Below are 23,568 nucleotides of genomic sequence, written 5' to 3'. Positions count from 1 at the left end.
CCAATCTCCTCAGTCCTCCGAAGATCCCGAAGAAAAGTGACTACTTCGCTCAGAGAACCTGTCAATCACAGCTGTCAATCATGATGTCACAGCACCGTTTTTATAGCATCAAATAACTAACTAAAAACAAACTTATTTTGAAAACACTTGAAATTACATCAATGTGATAGAAACTACAGTAAATGACAGAAACTATCTTTGGAAAAAAGATATGTGAAGTGTAATTTAATTGTTTAGTTGGTCTCACGTCCCGTTGAATAACATGGAGAGGCGGGGTTTATGACCTATACTAGGACCAGTCACCGGGTGCGATCGAGACATTTGGCTTCACTTTTGAGGGCTTGTGCGGCACACTTGCTCCAACCCAACTGACACCTGTCCATCACAGGACGCTAGTCCCAGCACAGACACCTGACAGCACTCGCCTTTACGTCCAATCAACATAAGCAAACACCACCATCTCTGCTCCCTGGTGGCCTGGGACTACCAAGCAAGGAAAGACTTCTAGCTGTCTATGACTTGCATCCGTGTGCCACCGTCACGGTTCCGAACAAAGACATGAACCGAGGCACGTCCTGTGCACTTGGTGTGATCAAACCATGTATGTATAGGTCAGACTGACCTTGTGATTGTACGATTCTACAAGTGCACTACGGTCGTCACATGACCAGCAGTCATCCAATGATTTTTCTCTGCTGTTGTCCCTTACAGACCATGGGCCTAAACAAAATATCCCTCAATGCCAACGTGCAGTCTCTATAGAACACAAGCCCTCACCATAAAAAAAAAATTATGTAATTTGTACCCAGTTTTACAATCCACAGCATGAAGAATGAGATTTACTGCTGCTTATTTTTATCATTTGCCTCAATTTCATGTTGGTCTTCTGAAATCTAAATCAAGACTATAAATGTGTATCTCGCGAAATCTGTCATGTTCACCCCAAAATCACAAGAAAGACATAATAATGTTTTGCTTAAAAAAAAAAATATTATTAAATTATTATTTTCATGACAATTAAGCACTTAAATTAAAGCCCACAATGTAATGAAAAAAATAAATTTGTTATACCATGCCAATAATTTATTAAAGTATTTGTACATCATAGCAGTATTTGTTGTAAAATATAAAAATAATAATCACATTTCAAATGAGAATCACTTTTGAGAATAATAGTAAATACAAAATAAAAATTGAAGTATGACTAAATTGTCATATTTACCAAGGGTGCCAATATTTTTGGCCACAACTGTATTGGACACTGTTGTAACACTAGTCACATGTTAGTGTCAACACCCCCAAAATATATTTTCTTTAATATTTTGCAATAATATGGACTAAATCCTTCAAATTTCCCACATAGACAGAGGATTCTAATATGAATGTGCACGCTGATAATGACAGATTGAACTTGCATGAGAAGGGAAATATGGACTGGTGCACCCTACACAAAAAATGCAAAACCAAAACAAAATCTTTTTCAAACATATTTACTTTATTTACATCTGAGCTAAAGAGCATTTCATTATATGTACAAATACATTATCAGCTTTTTTCCCAACAAACATAAATAGCAAATTTTTTGGCATCAGGCCCACAAATTTTGTGCCTGAGTGTTGCAAATTGCACGTAAAGCAGGTGAGAACATTGCAGATACTATGCAGGTGCATGTATTTGTCGGTGCATGTCTGATTTGACATTTTCAGACGCAGTATTTCCAGAAACACTCTGTATTGCTTCCTCTCTTACGATACTGCTTCCGGTTGCCCAGGAAACGGCTTAAAGGATTCAACAATGGCTTTCCCAACAAGACCTGAACAACAAACACGGAATTACACAGAGACTGTGCATAAAACATTATAGATGTCTACTGATTTAATATTGAATGATGTCATGTGCTTTAAAGGGATAGTTCACCCAAAAATGGAAATTCTCTCATCATTTACTCACCCTTTTGCCATTCCTGATATGTTTGACTTTCTTCTGCAGAACACAAACAAAGATTTTTAGAAGAATATTTCAGCTTTGTAGGTCCATAGAATTCATGTGAATGGTGAACAAAACTTTGAAGCTCCTAAAAGCACATAAAGGCAGCATAAAAGTAATCCATATGACTCCAGTGGTTGAATCCATGTCTTCTGAAGCTATCCAATACATTTTGTGTGCAAACAGACCATAATATAACTCCTTTTTCCACTATGAATCTTTACATCAGCAGTCTCCTTAGCGATCTTGTTTTCAAGCTTGATTACACATCCTAGCACCATCTACCACTCTGTGCATGCATGTAAAAGGGCTTGAAATCATGATTGTGCCTAGAGACTGCAATGCCAAGATGTACAGTGAAAAAGGAGTTATATTTTGGTCTGTTCTAACCCAAAACCAATTAGATCACTTCAGTAGACATGGATTAAACCTCTGGAGTATTTTATGCTGCCTTTATGTGCTTTTAGACGCTTCAAAGTTTTGGTCACCATTCACGTGCAATGTATGGACCTACGGAGCTGAGATATTCTTTTAAAAATCTTCACTAATATACAGTGAGTAAATGGTGAGAAAATCTTCCTTTTTGGGTGAACTATTTCTTTAAGTCTGTATTTTCCTTTAAACTCACTTCTTTTACAGCTTGGCTGGGAACAAATCCTGCTGTTCTGAGAGCTGTTGCGGGACAAAATTTAGATTAAAGGCATAACAGAATAAGTTCTTTCCAGCTCTGCTGATTTCCAGTTACATTTTATTTTGCAGTACTTGCTGAAGTGTTATAATGTATAATAGAAAATTCTTTCATTTCATCAAGCTTAAAAGGATAGTTTACTCAAAAATACAAATATCATCATTATTTATTCACCCTTACGTTGTTCAAAAGCCGTATTCAATTTTTTGAGTGGATCTCATTTACAGCATTTACATTTCAACACGCTGCATTTTTATACCACTATTTCAACCAATGTGGGTGTTAATATAGAAATCAGTGGCTCACCATCACTGCTGATGTCTCCGGTTATGAGGGATGGGTAACCGAGATATGCTTGCTCAAAGTAACTCTGATCTTCTGGACTCACCACCTGCTCCTCTTCTACAAGAACTGCAAAAGGAAATGACATCTATCATCATTCCATCATGATCGTGATAATATGTTTAACTCTGAGGTGTCGGATTGTGAGAACACGTGAACTGTTATGTGTCTTGCATGTTCACTCTGGTAAGTAGAAAGTACACTGTTAAAAAGTCAACACAGGCCGTTATAACTTGAGGAGCTTCCTTTCTATGTGATCTGACAATTGCTTTTCTTGCTGTATCCTTATGTATTCAAGTTGATTCAGTCATATTAAATATATATATTTGACTTAATATATTATCTGTTATATTAACCCTGAAACACTGGTCAGGTCACTTTTGACTCAAATAATTTTTGTTATTATAAAAATGGTTTCATTAATCTGAAATTTACCAAGCTTGATGACTTTTCCTAAACTTGCTACCTGAACACACACACATACAAAATGAACTAGATTCAAGGAGCCATGTGGTTTTATATACTTTTGGGTCATATTTGACCGGCCATTGTAAATGAATGGTGAATGACTATAACAGAGCTTTTTTATTATTTGTCAAAACTGCTTTAATTTGACAAATATATATATTTTTTATAAATATTGTTCCACTGCATAACTTGTGATAATATATAGAAAAAAGGGCACTTTCTTTCGAGGAACAAAAATGCCAGGTGCTCAAGCCCCCTTTGATGTCTATGTGTGCACGTGCCTGCATATCACTGAAGTATATTTTCTATAAGCAAACTTTCCAGGCTCCCTATTGACTTAATAGAAAATCATCTCATTTCAGCGAGTAAACATTCATTCAACAAGTCATTCAATCACCTATTTATCTGAAATTGGCGTGTACATTAGGGCTGGGCAATATGTAAACATAATTTTATCGATAATCGGCTTAAAAAAATCTCAATAGTAGATTACATCTTCAACCCCCCTGCCAAGGGTCGTGTATTTTTTTGCTTTATAGATTTTGCTTGAAGAATTTCATACATTTATTGAAATACGAAAAAAATTTCTAATTTCAAACTGCACTTTAAACTAAAAGAAAATCAATAAAATAACGAAATTATAAAAACATATCTTATTTAAACTAGGGCTGTCAATGTAACGCGTTAATTCAGTGCGATTAATTTGACTAAAAATAACGAGTTAAAAAAATTTACGCCAGTAAGCGCACTGCCCCCCCGGAACATAATATGGAATCCTGAGAAATGCAAGCTTGTAGTACCACATGTTTACTCCAGAGGGCAGTAAGTGAAACTTCAGCTGCGTGGCAATGCAATTATATAGTGAAGAAAAACACCCTTGAGCAGCAGAACAACACAAATATGTGTTACGTTCTTGCCTTCAAAACACTTGATGGAGCGCAAATCCGAACTAAGGGATCTCAAGATGTGTTCTAAGTATTAAACTATATTTAACTTTACACAGTGACCTAAAAATGTTATGTTTATGACGCAACGCTACACAAGTATGTCTCGCAGCTGTTCGTTGACTAGCCCTTAAACAAGCCCTCATAATAAATCTCCAACTGACTGACAAATTCACTTGTGAAATGGATTGCTGTGAACTGTATGCCAATGATTGGCTTATGATCAATAATATGGTCGTAAACAATGCATTGTATTCTAAAGCTGCTTTTTGTATTGTCTTATTAATGATGAACTCTTCTGCCACAAGAATGTAATGCACTTTATCTGAATATGTTTTTATTTTATATATATATATATATATATATATATATATATATATATATATATATATATATATATATATATATTTAAAGATAACTATGTATCATTATTTCATCATTATATATTGAATTATTGTTATATGAGGGGCTTTCTCAGCAAATATTTGTATATGCGATTAATCACGATTAATTAATTGGGACACCATGTAATTAATTAGATTACATTTTTTTAGCGATTGACAGCCCTAATTTAAACATTTACCGTATCCAAAGGCCGCATTTGCCATCACGCAAGCATCCATCAATGACAACAGGTAGAAAATTACTAATAGCCTACAGATTAAGAACTAAAGACAATCATAAATGTAAAGATAATAATTATCATAAGAATAAAGCCTAGTAAATTCCCTTATGTTCCCAAAATAATGCTGCCAAATGTGTGTTCTTATAGAATTTGTGTTTGTATTGCGTTTTGGTAATAAATTTAGCGCTGCCTAAAGAAAATGACATAGAAGTCAATTTTAGGTTCTAAGGAGAATGTGTCTTGTATTATTTTATGATTTAATCAGTTTCGTCTTTGTTTATTTTATACAAAGATCCCTGTATATATTACTGAACCTGCAGAGTTGCGTTCACAATGCATGATAACCGCTTGGAAATAAAGCAAACTAAACTCACAGCACCTCCTAAGATGTTCTGAGATCATTTGCAGCATTCTCAAAGACAACATTATTCTTGCATAAAGTTTTCAGATGAATGAAACTGACAACAAAAGAGTGAAAACTTTTTACATGCATTTGTTCCACAAAACAGGCTTGTGCTGCACACCTTTGAACAAACAGTGAAGCAAACACGAGATAAGCAAAATTACCTGCGCATGAAATACATTTGGACGAGGAGCTTGTGAAATGGATTCAGCCTCGTCAAATTTTGCAGGTGGCAGGTGCTAGTTTCACACCCTGAGCCACTTTTTAATAAATCTGATGACTTCCCAGATCCATGGTTTTGCCATTTCCCGATAATGTTGATCATCGTCTGTTAGCAATCGACATCGCGATATTTGTAATACATCATCGATATTTGATTACATCATCCTAACGCCTAGCCCTAATGTACATTCCTACAATGCAAAAGTCCCATACATGTAATTATTTATTTATTTAAAGTCGGGAATTTGTCCTGTTTTTGAAAGCCTGTGCGAGTTTATCTATATTAAACAGTATCCACCACTAACACACTTCATCAGCTGAACAGATCAGCTTTATTTAAATGGCAAACAAACATGTATTTATGACATTTATCCATGTGCACTTAAATATTAAAACAAGCAAATCTCAGGCGATTTAGGAATCCCGGTCTGACTTTTTTAAAGTCGATTTTGGGGGTAAGGATGTAATGTCACCCAAAACAAGCAGATATTACAGCTTTTCTCAATTGCATTACAACTTGTGGTCAGTTTTCCCGCTTCCTTTGGTGATTGTTGTGCTGCACTGATAGACTGAACACCCGGGCAGAGAATACTCTGACATCACAATCCACATATATCTTCTCCCTCGTAACAAATATTATCCATAACATGCTAAATAAACATGATTGTAACTAGAGGGTGAAATGCAACTGTTGTATCCACAGATGATGAAACAGGGATGTTTTCGCCTGCCATTCATTGATGATCTATGGCATACCAAGATGGCCGCTCAAACACTTCCGGTGGCTTCACCTCCTGCTGGCAGTTTAACGTTTCATCTGCGATCCAGTTATATATAATATATATATAACAGGGGTTACAAGTGGTACAAATGCAAGATTTTGAAATCTGTCATTTGTTTGTCACTAGTGATAATGATATTTCAGATATCTACAATGTTATTGTAAGTTGTAAGAAAGCCTTTTAAGATATCCTTAATTACTTTATAATTTTAGATATATGAAATACTACATTTAACATGTTAAACTGTTAAAATTTATATTTTTTTCTAGTTTTTGATATCAGGAACAGATATTTGCAGTTGTAACAATGTCATTATTGATATAAAAAAATTATTATTATCCAAAAATGTTATTAGTAAGAAGTACATAGCTGAGATGTGTTTTTAAAATTTTAACAAGTCAGATTTAATAAACATTTTTTTTTTTTTTACAGATACCAGTAATTGCATTTTGAACAGGAGTGAATGACAGATCATTGTGAAATTGCATACAGGGGAAAATGCAGTTACAGATAAAAAATAAATAAATTACAGCTTTTACAAGATATCAAGAATGGGTATTTCCTTGTGTAATGATGTCCATTTTGATCAAGAATTGGAATTGTTACTAGAGCAAATGCAATTACTAGCAATTAAAAGTAAAATAGTAAAAATAGTAAATTCTAGCATTTACACTAGTAGTAGCCTAATTCCATTGCTGATATCAAGAATTATCTTTTTAACTATTGAAAACTGAATTGTAGATATCAATAATCCATATTTTGCACATGATTAATTGTCAAAAGCGCTTGCAAGTTGCAATAGTCATTCAGTCTAACTCAGTTTGTGTTTCACGGAAGAAAAGAAAGTCATACGGTTTTGGAACAACATGAGCATGAGTAAATAACGACAGGATTTTCTTATTGTGGTGAACTATCCCTTTAAATAGAGTAGCTGAGAGAACTTACCAGGCCTGGCGTAGGTATCCAACGGATGTCCAAGTAGAGGTTCTAAGACGGCGAGAAGCAAAGCAAAAAATAAAATCAGTTTACACAGCATGATGACACACACACACTTTCTCGTGCAAACAGGAGGTCTCTTGTCAACGTACCCTTCCTGTTAGTGTCCTGGATTTATATACAGCTCTCTCTTCACGGCGCGTCAAAGCCATGTCATCACCCCCAAATGTTTAGCATATTCTGAGCTTGTAAAATCAGATCGGATGGATAAATGTCTCAATAAAACTTCGAGACAGACGCGGGGTCTGTGCGTCAGGGATGGACCGCAGTGTTTTACCAGCCCGGTAAGTTCATAAATCCCTCCGAACGCAGGTGGGGAAACGACACTTTGCGTTACAGTGTGCGGGATGGAGACGGGCAGGAAAATTGCCCGTTTAATTAATTTGTTTAAAAGGCTGCTGAGATTTATTTCCCACTATTCCGCAAGTGGTTCATTCCCACGTCCTTCTATTTTAAGAGACTGAGAAACAGGACAGACTGAAAATAGCAGAAAGCCAGTGTGACCAATATTCTTAATGGTGCAAGTAAAAAAGTGAGAGGTCATTTATTAGTCACTGGATGATGGACACATTGCTGCATCTGCAAATTACTACTATCTATCTATCTATCTATCTATCTATCTATCTATCTATCTATCTATCTATCTATCTATCTATCTATCTATCTATCTATCTATCTATCATCCATCCATCTATCCGTCTGTCTGATATACCTATTGATCTGTCTGTCTATCTGTTATATATGTCTGTCTGTCTGTCTGTCTGATCTACCTATTGATCTGTCTGTCTATCTGTTATATATGTCTGTCTGTCGGATCTACCTATTGATCTGTCTGTCTGATCTATCTATTGATCTGTCCTATCTGTCTGATATATCTATTGATCTGTCTTTCCTGTTTGTCTGTCTGATCTACCTATTGATCTGTCTGTCTATCTGTTATATATATCTGTCTGTCTGTCTGTCTGTCTGTCTGATCTACCTATTGATCTGTCTGTCTATCTGTTATATATGTCTCTCTGTCGGATGTACCTATTGATCTGTCTGTCTGATCTATCTATTGATCTGTCCTATCTGTCTGATATATCTATTGATCTGTCATTCCTGTTTGTCTGTCTGATCTACCTATTGATCTGTCTGTCTATCTGTTATATATATATCTGTCTGTCTGTCTGTCTGTCTGTCTGATCTACCTATTGATCTGTCTGTCTATCTGTTATATATGTCTGTCTGTCGGATCTACCTATTGATCTGTCTGTCTGATCTATCTATTGATCTGTCCTATCTGTCTGATATATCTATTGATCTGTCCTATCTGTCTGATATATCTATTGATCTGTCTGATATATCTATTGATCTGTCTTTCCTGTTTGTCTGTCTGATCTACCTATTGATCTGTCTGTCTATCTGTTATATATGTCTGTCTGTCGGATCTACCTATTGATCTGTCTGTCTGATCTATCTATTGTTCTGTCTGTCTGTCTGTCCTGTCCATCCATCCGATCGATCTATCTATCTATCTATCTATCTATCTATCTATCTATCTATCTATCTATCTATCTATCTATCTATCTATCAGATATGACTGTCTGATCTATCTATTGATCTGTCTGTCCTATCTGTCTGTCTGTGTGATCTACCTATTGATCTGTCTATCTGATCTATCTATTGATCTGTCCTATCTGTCTGATCTATCTATTGATCTGTCTGTCCTGTTTGTCTGTCTGATCTACCTATTGATCTGTCTATCTGATCTATCTATTGATCTGTCTGTCTATCTATATATCTGTCTGTCTGATCTGTTTGTCTGTCCCGATCCGGTCCGTCCGAGGTATCTATCTATCTATCTATCTATCTATCTATCTATCTATCTATCTATCTATCTATCTATCTATCTATCTATCTATCTATCTATCTATCTATCTATCTATCTATCTATCTATCTATCTATCTATCCATCATCCATCCATCTATCCGTCTGTCTGATATATCTATTGATCTGTCTGTCCTGTTTGTCTGTCTGATCTACCTATTGATCTGTCTGTCTATCTGTTATATATGTCTGTCTGTCTGTCTGTCTGATCTACCTATTGATCTGTCTGTCTATCTGTTATATATGTCTGTCTGTCGGATCTACCTATTGATCTGTCTGTCTGATCTATCTATTGATCTGTCCTATCTGTCTGATATATCTATTGATCTGTCTTTCCTGTTTGTCTGTCTGATCTACCTATTGATCTGTCTGTCTATCTGTTATATATATCTGTCTGTCTGTCTGTCTGTCTGATCTACCTATTGATCTGTCTGTCTATCTGTTATATATGTCTCTCTGTCGGATCTACCTATTGATCTGTCTGTCTGATCTATCTATTGATCTGTCCTATCTGTCTGATATATCTATTGATCTGTCTGATATATCTATTGATCTGTCATTCCTGTTTGTCTGTCTGATCTACCTATTGATCTGTCTGTCTATCTGTTATATATATATCTGTCTGTCTGTCTGTCTGTCTGATCTACCTATTGATCTGTCTGTCTATCTGTTATATATGTCTGTCTGTCGGATCTACCTATTGATCTGTCTGTCTGATCTATCTATTGATCTGTCCTATCTGTCTGATATATCTATTGATCTGTCCTATCTGTCTGATATATCTATTGATCTGTCTGATATATCTATTGATCTGTCTTTCCTGTTTGTCTGTCTGATCTACCTATTGATCTGTCTGTCTATCTGTTATATATGTCTGTCTGTCGGATCTACCTATTGATCTGTCTGTCTGATCTATCTATTGTTCTGTCTGTCTGTCTGTCCTGTCCATCCATCCGATCGATCTATCTATCTATCTATCTATCTATCTATCTATCTATCTATCTATCTATCTATCTATCTATCTATCTATCTATCTATCTATCTATCTATCTATCTATCAGATATGACTGTCTGATCTATCTATTGATCTGTCTGTCCTATCTGTCTGTCTGTGTGATCTACCTATTGATCTGTCTATCTGATCTATCTATTGATCTGTCCTATCTGTCTGATCTATCTATTGATCTGTCTGTCCTGTTTGTCTGTCTGATCTACCTATTGATCTGTCTATCTGATCTATCTATTGATCTGTCTGTCTATCTATATATCTGTCTGTCTGATCTGTTTGTCTGTCCCGTCCGTCCTGTCCGAGGTATCTATCTATCTATCTATCTATCTATCTATCTATCTATCTATCTATCTTCTATCTATCTATCTATCTATCTATCTATCTATCTATCTATCTATCTATCTGTCTGTTCTATCTGTCTGTCTGATCTACCTATTGATCTGTCTGTCCTATCTGTCTGACTGTCTGTCTGATCTATCTATTGATCTATCTGTCTGTCAGATCTACCTATTGATCTGTCTATCTCTCTGTCTGTCTGTCTGTCTGTTCTATATGTCTGTCTATCTGATCTATCTATTGATCTGTCTGTCTATCACGTCCATCCGATCTGTCTATCTATCTAGCTATCTGTCTGTCTGTCTGTCTGTCTCCTTTAGAGTACTGTCACACAAAAGCATATTTTCTTGTTTATAATAAACCCCCATAAACTACATATTCTGTATGTCAGGAATATGTGACACTCTGTATCAGACTCATTCTCTATTACAAAATGAAACATTCAGGCCACTTGAGATAAAAAAAAAAAAAAAAATCTCTCCTTATGGAGACAAAACAGTTGTTTTACATCAAAATATGAATATATACAGAGTAATCTAAAGTGGCTATCAAAATGTATTAGAGCACCTAACTCACACTTAACTGCTGCATCCGAAAACATAGGTAGGTGACTTGCTGCCTAATCAGTGAATGGCTTATCCGACAGTTGTTTTGAATGAATGGAACTCTTAAGGAAACTGGTCTCAGAACAGTTTGAAAAGGACCATATTTTTAGGTCTGAATGTCATTGTATTTGAAAAAGAATAAAACCAACTGGCGGCAATCAAGTGCTTCTAGAGCTTTTCTCAGAACTTACTACACTTTCTTGGACATTTTTACAATGACTTGTAACCAAATGGCGTTACCCTGATTTTTAGTGGACGTTCAAAGTCAGTTCCCCTGAAGTTCACACAGGTATCTTGGCAGAGTAACCACAGGTGGAATTAAGCACATTAACTATCAGCAAGTTCCACTAAAATGTGTCTTAATTTTGAACATAATAATAATATAATAATTATTTTATCACTTAAAATTAAGAGTAATGTTTTTTAATATTTTTTTTTAAATAAATACCACTTTGTTTTATATTTTGATATAATTAATAGACTTTCCAGTTTAAAGTACTCCTTAAGTGTTTAAATACTCTATGGGACACTGGTCACTGTATGAATTAAATTTCTATAGCCATCAAGTCATTACCTTATTTTTATATCAACTGTGTTTGATATAATGGCAAGTAATTTTCAAGTTCCAAATTAGCAATTTAGCAAGGATAAGGTGTTGGAGAGATGGCTGCTGGAAATGGGGATTGTCTATATTTGATCAAAACATTACAAAATTCAATTCGATGAAATTGTATTGTAAAATTGAAATAAGACTAGCCTAAAATATTTTTGGCATGAAGTGGCTCACCAAAGACTTAACCTGTGGTGCTGTGCTGAAATCTGGCTCCCCGGACGAATCTTACCCCCCCCTCACATGCTCACGCATCATCGCACAGTTTACACCCTGAGGATGCAACCTTGAGCGCTATCCTGTTTACCTAAGCCGTTCATTTGAGATGGCATGAGGGTGAGTATTAATAATTAAATAATTTTCCTTTTTGGGTGAACTATCCCTTTAATTGTAGCACAATCTCCCTTTTGTTAAGAGATGAGAAGAGCAAGTAATTACATTTTTTATATATATGCATGGATGAATGGTTCTTTTATATATTTTTTATTTATTTGTGCACTGGGTGCACTGTTCTCAGATTTATGTGTGTGTGTGTGTGTGTGTGTGTGTGTGTGTGTATGTGCAATAATTTGAGACACTATTGCACTGTGTTTTGTTGAGAGGGAAGGGAGAGACAACTGATGATCATGATTGAAGGGCCGGAGATGAGACGGGAATGCACTGGCTTTATTGCACGTACTTCTTGCATTAAACAGTTCCGTTCTCCTATCTACTTTGTCATTCAATTCCTCCATCCTTTTCTGATGTTTCTTCCATCTCCTTTCATATTTTCTTTTCATTTTTTCTTTCTGTCTGGCCCTTCTCTCCTCATGGTACCTTTGAATTCTTTGCAGTATCCCTCTCTTGTACACTCCTAGTACTGGGCTCCTGGTTGTCTCCTTTTTCTTCTTTGGCTGTCTGTGATGCTGGGAGAGATATTGTGATGGATTGCACATCAACAGATGATGGAGATGTTTCCTCAGGAGCTGCCTGGCCAATCACTAATGATTCCTGGACCATCAAAGATGTAGATGACAGGCACGCATCAAATAGTTGCTCAGTGACCGCGAGGTCTATTATCTGCAGCTCTATCACTTCTGTCTCTCCGTCTCTTTCTCCACATTGTTCTTGTAAAGAATAGTATTCTTGAGGAGGAAGCTCCTGTCTTTTATCCTCCTCCTCCTCTCTTTCCTTTATTCGGGCAAGGGCAGTCTGCTCAGCCCTGCAGCGTAATGTACCTCCACGGCATCCAAAATAGCTGCTTACTTGTCCCATTGCAAAACTAATAGAGAAATTCAAGAAAATACCTTATTCACGCTATAGCGCTATCAAAGATGGCGCTAATGTGAATAAGTTCTATTCGCACAATATCTTACTGATAATGGAGGTTGCATAAGCTAATTATGCTTTTATCTACACTACATGACTAGGCCATCAGTGGGCACTATGTCGCCTTTATATTTACACTAAACATAATTTTTATTCACAACACACTTTCTTTAATATTTCATAAAAAACTAAGTAAAACCATTTGAAAAATGCGGATCAAAAGGCAGGTGGTTTTTCATAGGGAAACATCTAAATAGCCTATGTTGTAAGCATTTTGTGTACCAGTACAAAATCAGACTTACTATTAGTTATATGCGGCAGTTTACCAAATAAGTCAAAACTTCAGAACTATCTGAGTGTAGAAGAAACTGAAGCAAACTCGGTCGGAACTCTGAATTTTTGACATCATAGTAACATATTTGTGCCCTTTGTTTCAAAATTCCATTAAAATGCCCTTGGTTGCTGAATTTAACAACCGTTATTTAGAGGTAAACTCTAATTTAGAGAGCCATCTAGAGGACAGGAAGGGGATTGTTTTTTTCTGAAATAGTTTTGCGTGTCCTCGCAATAAATTTATCATGGTTTTACTACAGTAAACATATTTTAACCATGATATTAGCAGTGAAACAATAGTAGTAATACAGGAAAATGAAAAAACAAAAATGGTGTGGTTACTATATAGTATGGTTTTATTGTAAATACCATGTTTACAGTACGTTATATAACGACAATATTACCCATGGTTAATATTAAAACCATTGTTACTATATGGACACAGAATACTGTATTAAAATGTTTTTCACCAAAAACTACGATTACTACAGTCGACAAGTACAATTACTGTTGTAAAACCATGGTAAATTTATCATCAGAAAGCAACCATGAAAAATGTTTTCCCATACTTTTGATTTCCCATTGACAGGTTTTTCTTTTCTTTTTGTTTTTCAGAGTAAGACCTTCCAGACAGCTAGGTTTACTTACAACTTTTATTTTATGTTTTCTGTGTGTAATTGTATGTGTCATTTTAATCTCTGATTGTTTTCAAGAAAATTGATGAATGAAGCACTCTGGACATATCTGACGGTTTCTCACAGAAGTTGCAGGATGAAAACCTGCTGCAGAACAAGTTTTATAAGTACAGTGCATCCGGAAAGTATTCACAGCGCTTCACTTTTCCACATTTTGTTATGTTACAGCCTTATTCCAAAATGGATTAAATTCATTATTTTCCTCAATTCTACAAACAATACCCCATAATGACAATGTGAAAGTTTGTTTGAAATCTTTGCAAATTTATTAAAAATAAACATGTACATAAGTATTCACAGCCTTTGCTCAACACTTTGTTGAAGCACCTTTGGCACCAATTACAGCCTCAAGTATTTTTGTGTATGATGCTACAAGCTTGGCACATCTATTTTTGGGCAGTTTCTCCCATTCTTCTTTGCAGGACCTCTCAAGCTCCATCAGGTTGGATGGGGAGCGTCAGTGCACAGCCATTTTCAGATCTCTCCAGAGATGTTCAATCGGGTTCAAGTCTGGGCTCTGGCTGGGCCACTCAAGGACATTTACAGAGTTGTCCCGTAGCCACTCCTTTGTTATCTTGGCTGTGTGCTTAGGGTCATTGTCCTGGTTAAAGGTGAACCTTCGCCCCAGTCTGAGGTCCAGAGCGCTCTGGAGAAGGTTTTCATCAAGGATGTCTCTGTACATTACTGCATTCATCTTTACCTCGATCCTGACTAGTCTCCCAGTTCCTGCCGCTGAAAAACATCCCCACAGCATGGTGCTGCCACCACCATGCTTCACTGTAGGGATGGTATTGTCCAGGTGATGAGCGGACCCTGGTTTCCTCCAGACATGACGCTTGCCATTCAGGCCAAAAAGTTCAATCTTTGTTTCATCAGACCAGAGAATTTAGAGTCCTTCAGGTGCCTTTTGGCAAACTCCAGGTGGGCTGTTTTGTGCCTTTTACTGAGGAGTGGCTTCCGTCTGGCCCCTCTACCATACAGGCCTGATTGGTGGAGTGCTGCAGAGATGGTTGTTCTTCTGGAAGGTTCTTCTCTCTCCACAGAGAAACGCTGGAGCTCTGTCAGAGTGACCATCGGGTTCTTGGTCACCTCCCTGACTTAAGGCCCTTCTCCCCCGATCGCTCTGTTTGGACGGGCGACCAGCTCTAGGAAGAGTCCTGGTGGTTCCAAACTTCATCCATTTATGGTTCCCACTGTGCTCATTGGGACCTTCAATGCTGCAGACATTTTTCTGTACCCTTCCCCAGATCTGTGCCTCGATACAATCCTGTCTCGGAGGAGAAAACATGCACACTAAAAACATGCACACATACACACTAAAACACAGGTTTTTTGATTATTAGGGAGGACATCTCATAGACTTTCACTGATTTCATATCAGGCTAATGATATTTTATATTTCCTGACTTTATCCTTAAACCTAATCCTAACCACCTGACATCATCAACATCATCTGATCTATTTGGGAGCCTTTATTTTTATTTATTTATTTTAGTTAGTAAGTGTAGAAAAACCTGTCCCCACATACCAAACATACCACGCAGGTCTAAGTCTGACCCCTGGGTGAGAAAGTGTATGCAAGAATGTTGATGTTTGAAAGAAAATAATTACTCTGTCTTTTCTTTGTAACACAGTCAGATTTGACGGTGGCAGCACGGTTACATTTGACAGCATATTGGAACATTATTGCAAAATCTGACACTTCCACACAAGTTGTTTGTGCTGCTGCAATTGGACAAATATTTTATGATAAAAAATATAAATATTTTATTTTAAATAATATAAATATATTAGAATCAGAATCAGAATGATCTTTATTGCCAAATATGCTTACACAAGGAATTTGTCATGGTGACAGAAGCTTCCAGTGCAAATGCAACCATATATATATATATATATATATATATATATATATATATATATATATATATATATATATATATACATATAGTGACATAAAAATAAGAAATAACAGATGAAAAAGAGAAATATACAATAGAGAAATAATGTTGTTTGAATATTTTATATACAGATATACAGTTATGTGCAGGTGATGTAATGTATTGAAGAAGAGGTAGGCTAGGATATGTTAAAGAAATATGGTGAAATATGGATATATAGATATATTAGGAATAGATTGAATATTGCACATGGTTGTATTGACAAAAGGAATGTATTTGGGGCAGTTTTAACTGATCATGAGGTGGATGGCCGGAGGGAAAAAACTTATCGGTTACCTAACGTAACCTCGGTTCTCTCTAGATGAGGGAACAAGTATTGCGTAAGCTAGCTTACGCTACGGGAAAGATTCATCTTTTCTGAGATATTGAAGCCAAAAAATTATCCTTAATTTTTGTATCCATTGTCAACGCAGTGCGGCAGCTGCAGACCTTGAGCGGGCTATCTAGCGAGCTCATAGGTTGCTCTGCGGCAACTGCTGCAGCCTATAGACGAGCTTGGGCGAACTCGCATCCAATGAGAGGCGTCCGCGCGCTCACTGCATCAAAGCCCGCCAAAATGGGCGTGACTAGAGTGCATATAAGCGTAGTTCGTAGGCTGGAACCCTGGTTTTCATTGACTGAAGCGAAAAGTCGCTCGTGGCGCGAAAGCACGGCCGGCTACGCAATACTCGTTCCCTCATCTAGAGAGAACCGAGGTTACGTTAGGTAACCGATACGTTCTCTTACGAGAGGTTCTCTCGTATTGCGTAAGCTAGCTTACGCTACGGGAACCCATTGTCAACGCCGTGCGTGCCAAGCATCCACTGTATGAGCCCCAGGGAATTAAGGGGGACCCGGGGAGCCCTTATGAGTGGGGAAATAATATTTGGCCGGCAAGAATGCGGGTCATTGATTGTGTAATACATAAGCACATAGTGGGAAGGGAACGACAGAGCGGCGGTGCCGGTCTGTGTGGAATGTGACCCATCAGTGCAGCTCACCAGGGGAGCTGTAGCGTATTAAACCGCTAGTAGTTTTGCCTGCAGAGCGGGCACTTCCATATTGTAAAATCTGACAAAGGTGGAGGGGAAGTCCATCCCGCTGCCACACATATGTCGTGAATGGAAATCCCGCTGGACCATGCCCACGAGGATGCCATGCCTCTAGTGGAGTGAGCCCTAATGCCCAACGGGCATGGCAGGTCTTTTGACGCCGTATGCAGCAGCAATAGCGTCCACTATCCATCTAGATAGTGTCTGTTTCGAGGCAGCGAGACCTTTGGTGCGCCCTCCGAACGAAACAAAAAGCTGCTCAGAGCGTCTGAAAGCGGCGGAGCGCGCAGTATACAATCTCAGTGCTCTGATCGGGCAAAGGAGATTGGCGTCGCGTTCGCTATCGGGTGTTGGTAGCGCCGATAGGGAAATGACCTGTGCTCTGAAAAGAGTACCGATCACCTTGGGAACATAGCCGTGTCTAGGCTTTAAAATGACCTTGGAGTCACTTGGTCCAAACTCAAGACACGCAGCGCTGACAGACAGCGCGTGAAGGTCTCCCACACGTTTGACTAATGACAGGGCAGTCAGAAAAACGGTTTTGAGTGAAAGGTATTTCAAATCCACGGATTGAAGTGGTTCGAAAGGGGGGGCTTTCATAGTTTCGAGAACTATAGAAAGATCCCAGATAGGAACCGATGGGGGCGCGGGGGTTCATCCTTCTAGCTCCCCTGAGGAAGCGGATGACCAGCTCGTTTTTACCCCATGACTGGCCGTGCAGGGGTTCAGCGAACGCCGCAACGGCCGCCACATACACTTTGAGCGTGGATGGGGATCTGCCCTTATCCAGCAGCTCTTGTAGGAATACGAGCAGCGACGACACCCCACATGTCCGCGGGTCCAGGTCTCTGTCGGTGCACCATTTTGAGAACACAGACCATTTTGACGCATAGAGTCTTCTCGTGGAAGGGGCTCTAGTGTGTATGATGGTGTTTATTACTCCTTCTGGCAGAGCGACGGGTAGTCGTTGATCACCCACGCATGCAGCGCCCAGCGCTCTGGGTGGGGATGCCAGATTGTGCCGCGAGCTTGAGAGAGGAGATCTGCTCTCACTGGGATGGGCCACGGCGCTGTCAGTGACAGCTGCGTAAGCTCCGGGAACCATGTCTGATTCTCCCAACGTGGGGCTATGAGGAGCACCGAGTGACGCGTTTCCCTGATCCTCTGCATTACCTGTGGCAATAGCGAGACGGGAGGGAAGGCATAAAGCGGGCGTCTGGGCCAGTCCTGGGCCAGCGCGTCCTCACTTTTCGAGAAAAATATTGGGCAGTGAGAGTTCTCTTTGGACGCAAAGAGGTCTATCTCTGCTCTGCCGAATAGGTGCCATAACGTCTGGACTGTTTGAGCGTGCAGGGACCATTCCCCTGGGGGAATATTGTCTCTGGACAGTCTGTCCGGGCCGTCGTTCAGGTGGCCTGGCACGTGCGTCGCCCTCAGCGAGCGCAGGTGGCACTGGGACCAACTCAGTATGCGTTTCGTCAGATGGAAGAGGTTCCTGGATCTGACACCGCCCTGACGGTTTAGGTAGGATACCACAGATCTGTTGTCCGAACGGACCAGGACGTGGTGACCCTGAATGACCGGGAGAAAGCGCACGAGCGCGCACTCGACCGCTATCATTTCCAGACAATTTATGTGAAGGAGCTTTTCCTGAACTGACCATAGGCCGAAAACCGGAGAGCCCTCGCAGACCGCGCCCCAACCCATGTTGGACGCCGTCTGTCGAGATGACTTTTCGGCGAGATACAGCTCCCATTGTCACTCCCCGCTGATACCATTTGGCCACTGTCCAGGGCTGCAGAGCTGATATACAGGTCTGAGTCACCTTGATGGGCTGGCGGCCTGTGGCCCAAGCCCGGCGAGACGCGCGGGTGTTTAGCCAATGCTGAAGCGGGCGATGTGCAGTACACCCAGCTGAAGTACTGCTGCGGCTGAGGCCATGTAACCTAGCACTCTCTGGAATTTCTTCAGAGGCGTGAGGCTGTTCATCTGAAAAGATGCGGCTAGTCGCTGAACACGGCGCCGCTGTGTAGATAAGCGAGCCGTCATTGCCACGGAGTCTAGTTCTATTCCAAGGAAGGAAATTGTCTGACTGGGCTGTAGTGAGCTCTTGGTCCAATTGACTGCAAGACCCAAACTGTTCAGATGGCTGAGGAGAACTGCTCTGTGAGACAGAAGCTCCATATGTGGCTGTGCCATAATCAGCCAGTCGTCCAAATAGTTCAAAATTCGCAAACCCTGACTCCACAGGGGTGCGAGTGCCGCATCCATGCACTTCGTGAAAGTACGGGGTGCTAAGGACAGGCCGAACGGGAGGACGGTGTATTGATAAACCTGGCCGTCGAGGCTAATCTCAAGAATGGCCTGTGACGGGATTTATCTGAATCTGAAAGTATGCATCTTTCAGATCGAGAGAAATAAACCAGTCCCTCTGGTGCATCATGCGCGAGGAGTTTCCTGATTGTAAGCATTTTGAACGGTCTTTTGCAAGCACCTTGTTCAAAACCCTGAGATCTAATATGGGTCTGAGGCCGCCGTCTTTCTTGGGAACAAGAAAATAACGGCTGTAAAGCCCCGACTCGCTCAGAGAGGGTGGCACTTTCTCTATGGCCCTTTTGCACAGAAGGCTTGCTATTTCTGAACGAAGCATGCACACTGCTTCCGTGTTCACAGTGGTTTCGAGCCGCGCTCTGAAGCGAGGAGGGCGGCGATCGAACTGTAGCAAATAGCCCTGTTGTATTGTGCTTAACACCCACTTGGATATCCCTGGAATAGCTTCCCACGCTTTGAAGCGTAACGCTAGAGGGTGAATGGCCAATTCGCTCTGATTGCCGCACACAGAGCGCTGAACAAAATGTGTGAGCGCTGCTTAGTGTGTTCATGCATGATTGCTCGCAGACAGCATGAACAGGCTGTTTTGTGAGTGACTTCCGATTGGAATGAATGGGGAAAGAGTCACATCTGTTACGTGATGCGCAAGCATAGTCATGGGCACGGGACTTACACACAGAGGAATGTTTGCTGGCCGTGTAGCAGAGCGGGCAGAGAATGGGCGCACGCGACGCATTCGTGGGCGCATTTATTGACTCTAGCGCTCGAGCGGTTCGTGAACCGCTTAATGTGAGCGTGCTCTGGTGGGGACACGAGACATGCAGTGCTTGTGTGCAGAAGTGAACACTGGATTGTGGGCACATTTTCTACACATAGGGCTGGTCGTGTGACAGAGCTGCCAGAGAATGGGCGCACAGACGCATTTGTGGGCGCTTTCATTGACTCTGACGCCGAGCGGTTCAGTAATCGCTTTATGAGAGCGTGCTCTGATAGGGGCACAGGATGTGTTATGCTTGTGTGTAGGGGCGAACACTGGGTTGTGGGCACATTTTCTACACATAAGACATGTTTGCTCTTTACAAGATTTATTTGGGTCACCGTGAAAACGGCGTTTGAGTGCAGGCAAGCGGGCAGTGTCACCGGCTTGTTGGCTGCTAAATTCACCACTGTAGTAGCCTGAGAGAAGGGGACTGACAGGGGCAAAGCTTTGACTGTGGTCCGGCCGCGGCGGACTGAGCCGTCGTTTGTTCAACAAAGTTAGGAAGACTTCGATTGCTCTGGTTTCAGCGTTACCTTAAATCGAGGCCCGCTGGGGCGGCGGTCTGTGGCGGCTGTCTGAGCGCTGATCGAGGGCGGCCGCCCTGTCGACGCTGAGAAGTCTGAGATTGTTGAGCTGGGCGCTGTGAAGAGGCTCGTGCAGGAGGCTGATCACGTGAGCGGCCTGCAGAGGAGCTAGCGCAACGAGGCAGAAAGAGATTCATGGCTTGTGTGGCTTTTTGGACCTCTGAAAACCGGTCAATGATACCACTCACCGCGGAGCCGAAGAGACCGGATGGAGAGAGCGGTGCGTTGTGTAGGACGGCCATAGAGTGCAGAGCAGATGAAGCTTGGCCGGCGGCGGAATAGGCGCGGCCAACACAGGCGGAAGTTGTTCTGCAGGCCTTAGACGGGAGCACTGGTTTAAACCGCCATCTCGCGGAGGGCGGGCAAAAGGTGTGCTGCTACCGCATCCTCGACCGGAGGGATGGAAGCGTAGCCCTTCTCAGTGACGCCGTCCACCGAAGCAAGAGAGGTGGAGACGTGGGATCGGACCCTGGCCGAGAAAGGCGCTGCTCCATGATTTGGAAAGCTCGGCGTGGAGTTCCGGCAGGAAGGTAGCGCCCGGTAGCGGAAGCTGCGCAGCGGCGGCTCTGTAGAAAGCAGCCGCCAAGTCTGTTGGGTGCCTGCTCAAGGGCGGTGACCACTCGAGCCCGAGGCGGTCGACGGCCTGTGTGAGGAGGCGTGTTAGTTCCCCTTCGACCCGGCGCGGGTCCTGCTGGATTCCTGGGCCGAGGAGGAGGCGTGTGAGCCTGACCATTCCTCGCTGTCCGAAGCCATGATGGAACAGCCCTTATCCTCCGCTTCTCGTCCGAGATGGCAGCAGAGCAGCCGCCGGGCGGCAACTACGCTGGTGGGCGGGAGGGTGAAGGCGATGCTCGAGGGATGGGCTCCGGCGAGGCAATCGCTTCTACCATTGTTTCCGCAGCCTTTGAGAGCGGCGCTTTTTCTGCGCGGCTGAACGGAAGGCGCGCGGCGGCTTCGGTCCTGAGCGCTCGAAGTCGAGCCCGCAGGGTCGACATCGGCAGCTCCTCGCAGAATCGCGATCCGCCGGGCGAGGGCGAGCTCTGCATGCCCCAGTCCCAGGCAGAGAGCGCAGATGATGTGGCGGTCTCCGGTGCTGAGAGGAGCGCGGCATGAGGCGCAAGTGGAGCGAGGCATCTTAAAAAGACGCCAGTACTTTTTGTGAAGTTCTTAAGAACTAGCTTGCTTTTAAAAAGGATACGTCGCCGGATGGTGTAGCTCGCAGGACGGCTGAAGGTGGCGAAGACGGCCGGCTTCTTCGAGCGCTGTCCACGCTTGCTTGATGCACCTCGAACGGCGACGCGGCTTCCAGTTCAGTGATGCGAAGAGCTTCGCTGAAGAGATGAAAATCAGGGTTCCAGCCTACTGAACTACGCTTATATGCACTCTAGTCACGCCCATTTTGGCGGGCTTTGATGCAGTGAGCCGCGGACGCCTCTCATTGGATGCGAGTTCGCCCAAGCTCGTCTATAGGCTGCAGCAGTTGCCGCAGAGCAACCTATGAGCTCGCTAGATAGCCCGCTCAAGGTCTGCAGCTGCCGCACTGCGTTGACAATGGATACAAAAATTAAGGATAATTTTTTGGCTTCAATATCTCAGAAAAGATGAATCTTTCCCGTAGCGTAAGCTAGCTTACGCAATACGAGAGAACCTCTCGTAAGAGAACTGTTCCTGTGCTTGGCTGTTCTGGTGCTCAGTGCTCTGTAGCGCCGGCTAGAGGGCAACAGTAAATATATTATAAATATAGAATACCTAAATACTGTATATATCCAATGCATAACTTGTGATCATATTCAGAAATTAATTTTGTTACAACATTGGCTAATAGAGATCAGCCAGTCCATGAAATACTGAAGACATCTACTGGCCTGTAGTATCTTCAGAAATGTAGGAACTGAATTACACACGATAACTGGAATAGCACTTTATTGTCTTCCAGGCTCACAGAGCCTACATGTGACAGGAACGCTTTTCTCATAACAACATCTTACTCTCCCCTAGGACCCCACATGATCCGGAAGGTCCACTGCACCTCTTGTGGTGTGGAGAGGAACTGCTGTTAACTATAACCTAAATTTCAGGATACCGCATGGCCATAGCTGTCATTTCATATGATTGTTATTTTTATTCCAGATGTCACCAGAGACCCACAATTACATATTTGTATGTTTTGAAACTCTTTCAATTTACTGAAATTAAGGTTTTTATTGAAGTGAAGATAACGTAAAATGTGCTTTTTTTTTTTATTATTTATTTATAATGTATTAATTTAGAGCTAAATAAACTATAAAAACCAAAACTGCAAAACTTTAGTGTATTTACTTTAGTAAAATTTGTGTTATTGCATATCTTAAAAAACAAAACTTTAAATATTACGTATGTATGTTCGGGTCATTTTTAACCCATGAATAACTTAAGTGTGACTCACAAACAAACAATACACAATGTGTTAACTATCGTAGCATGTTGTTTAGCATAACTCATTTGGGGACTTTTATTTAGAATAAAATAGGAAAATATATATTTTTTTAAATGTGCACTTGTCAAAAACTCAAGATAACAATTAAATTAGATGTGATATGGGACCTTAATACAGTGCCTGCGTCTGATGTTATGAACATACAAGTCTTTAAATTATTCTTCAGACTCACCAGCAGGTGGCGGGAAATGCACACCTAATCA

General features: G+C 41.0%; 1 protein-coding gene across 1 annotated transcript; it reads right to left on the bottom strand.

Moving 5' to 3' along the window:
- Positions 1 to 1,561: 1,561 nt before the first annotated feature.
- uts2b (urotensin 2, beta) lies at positions 1,562 to 7,734 on the bottom strand. The gene is made up of 4 exons (XM_052110840.1): positions 7,406 to 7,734; positions 2,981 to 3,085; positions 2,615 to 2,658; positions 1,562 to 1,813 (listed from the first exon to the last, which is right to left on the bottom strand). Exons 1-4 carry the CDS (start codon positions 7,494 to 7,496, stop codon positions 1,703 to 1,705), a joined length of 351 nt encoding a protein of 116 aa, XP_051966800.1. The 5' UTR covers positions 7,497 to 7,734; the 3' UTR covers positions 1,562 to 1,702.
- Positions 7,735 to 23,568: the final 15,834 nt, after the last annotated feature.

Source organism: Xyrauchen texanus, chromosome 39, assembly GCF_025860055.1.
Source record: "Xyrauchen texanus isolate HMW12.3.18 chromosome 39, RBS_HiC_50CHRs, whole genome shotgun sequence".
NCBI classification, from domain to species: Eukaryota; Metazoa; Chordata; class Actinopteri; order Cypriniformes; family Catostomidae; genus Xyrauchen; species Xyrauchen texanus.
Note: the sequence above shows the minus strand (reverse complement) of the source record. Positions and strands in the feature narration are given on the sequence as shown.

Bases quoted from the DNA above. Each gene is read 5' to 3' on its own strand.
- uts2b (XM_052110840.1), bottom strand. From the start codon at position 7,496: ATGCTGTGTAAACTGATTTTATTTTTTGCTTTGCTTCTCGCCGTCTTA. The intron at 2,659-2,980 runs GTGAGCCACTGA...GTCCCGCAACAG, and splicing joins CGGAGACATCAGCAGTGATG to CTCTCAGAACAGCAGGATTT. The intron at 1,814-2,614 runs GTGAGTTTAAAG...TTTGTTGTTCAG, and splicing joins CCAGCCAAGCTGTAAAAGAA to GTCTTGTTGGGAAAGCCATT.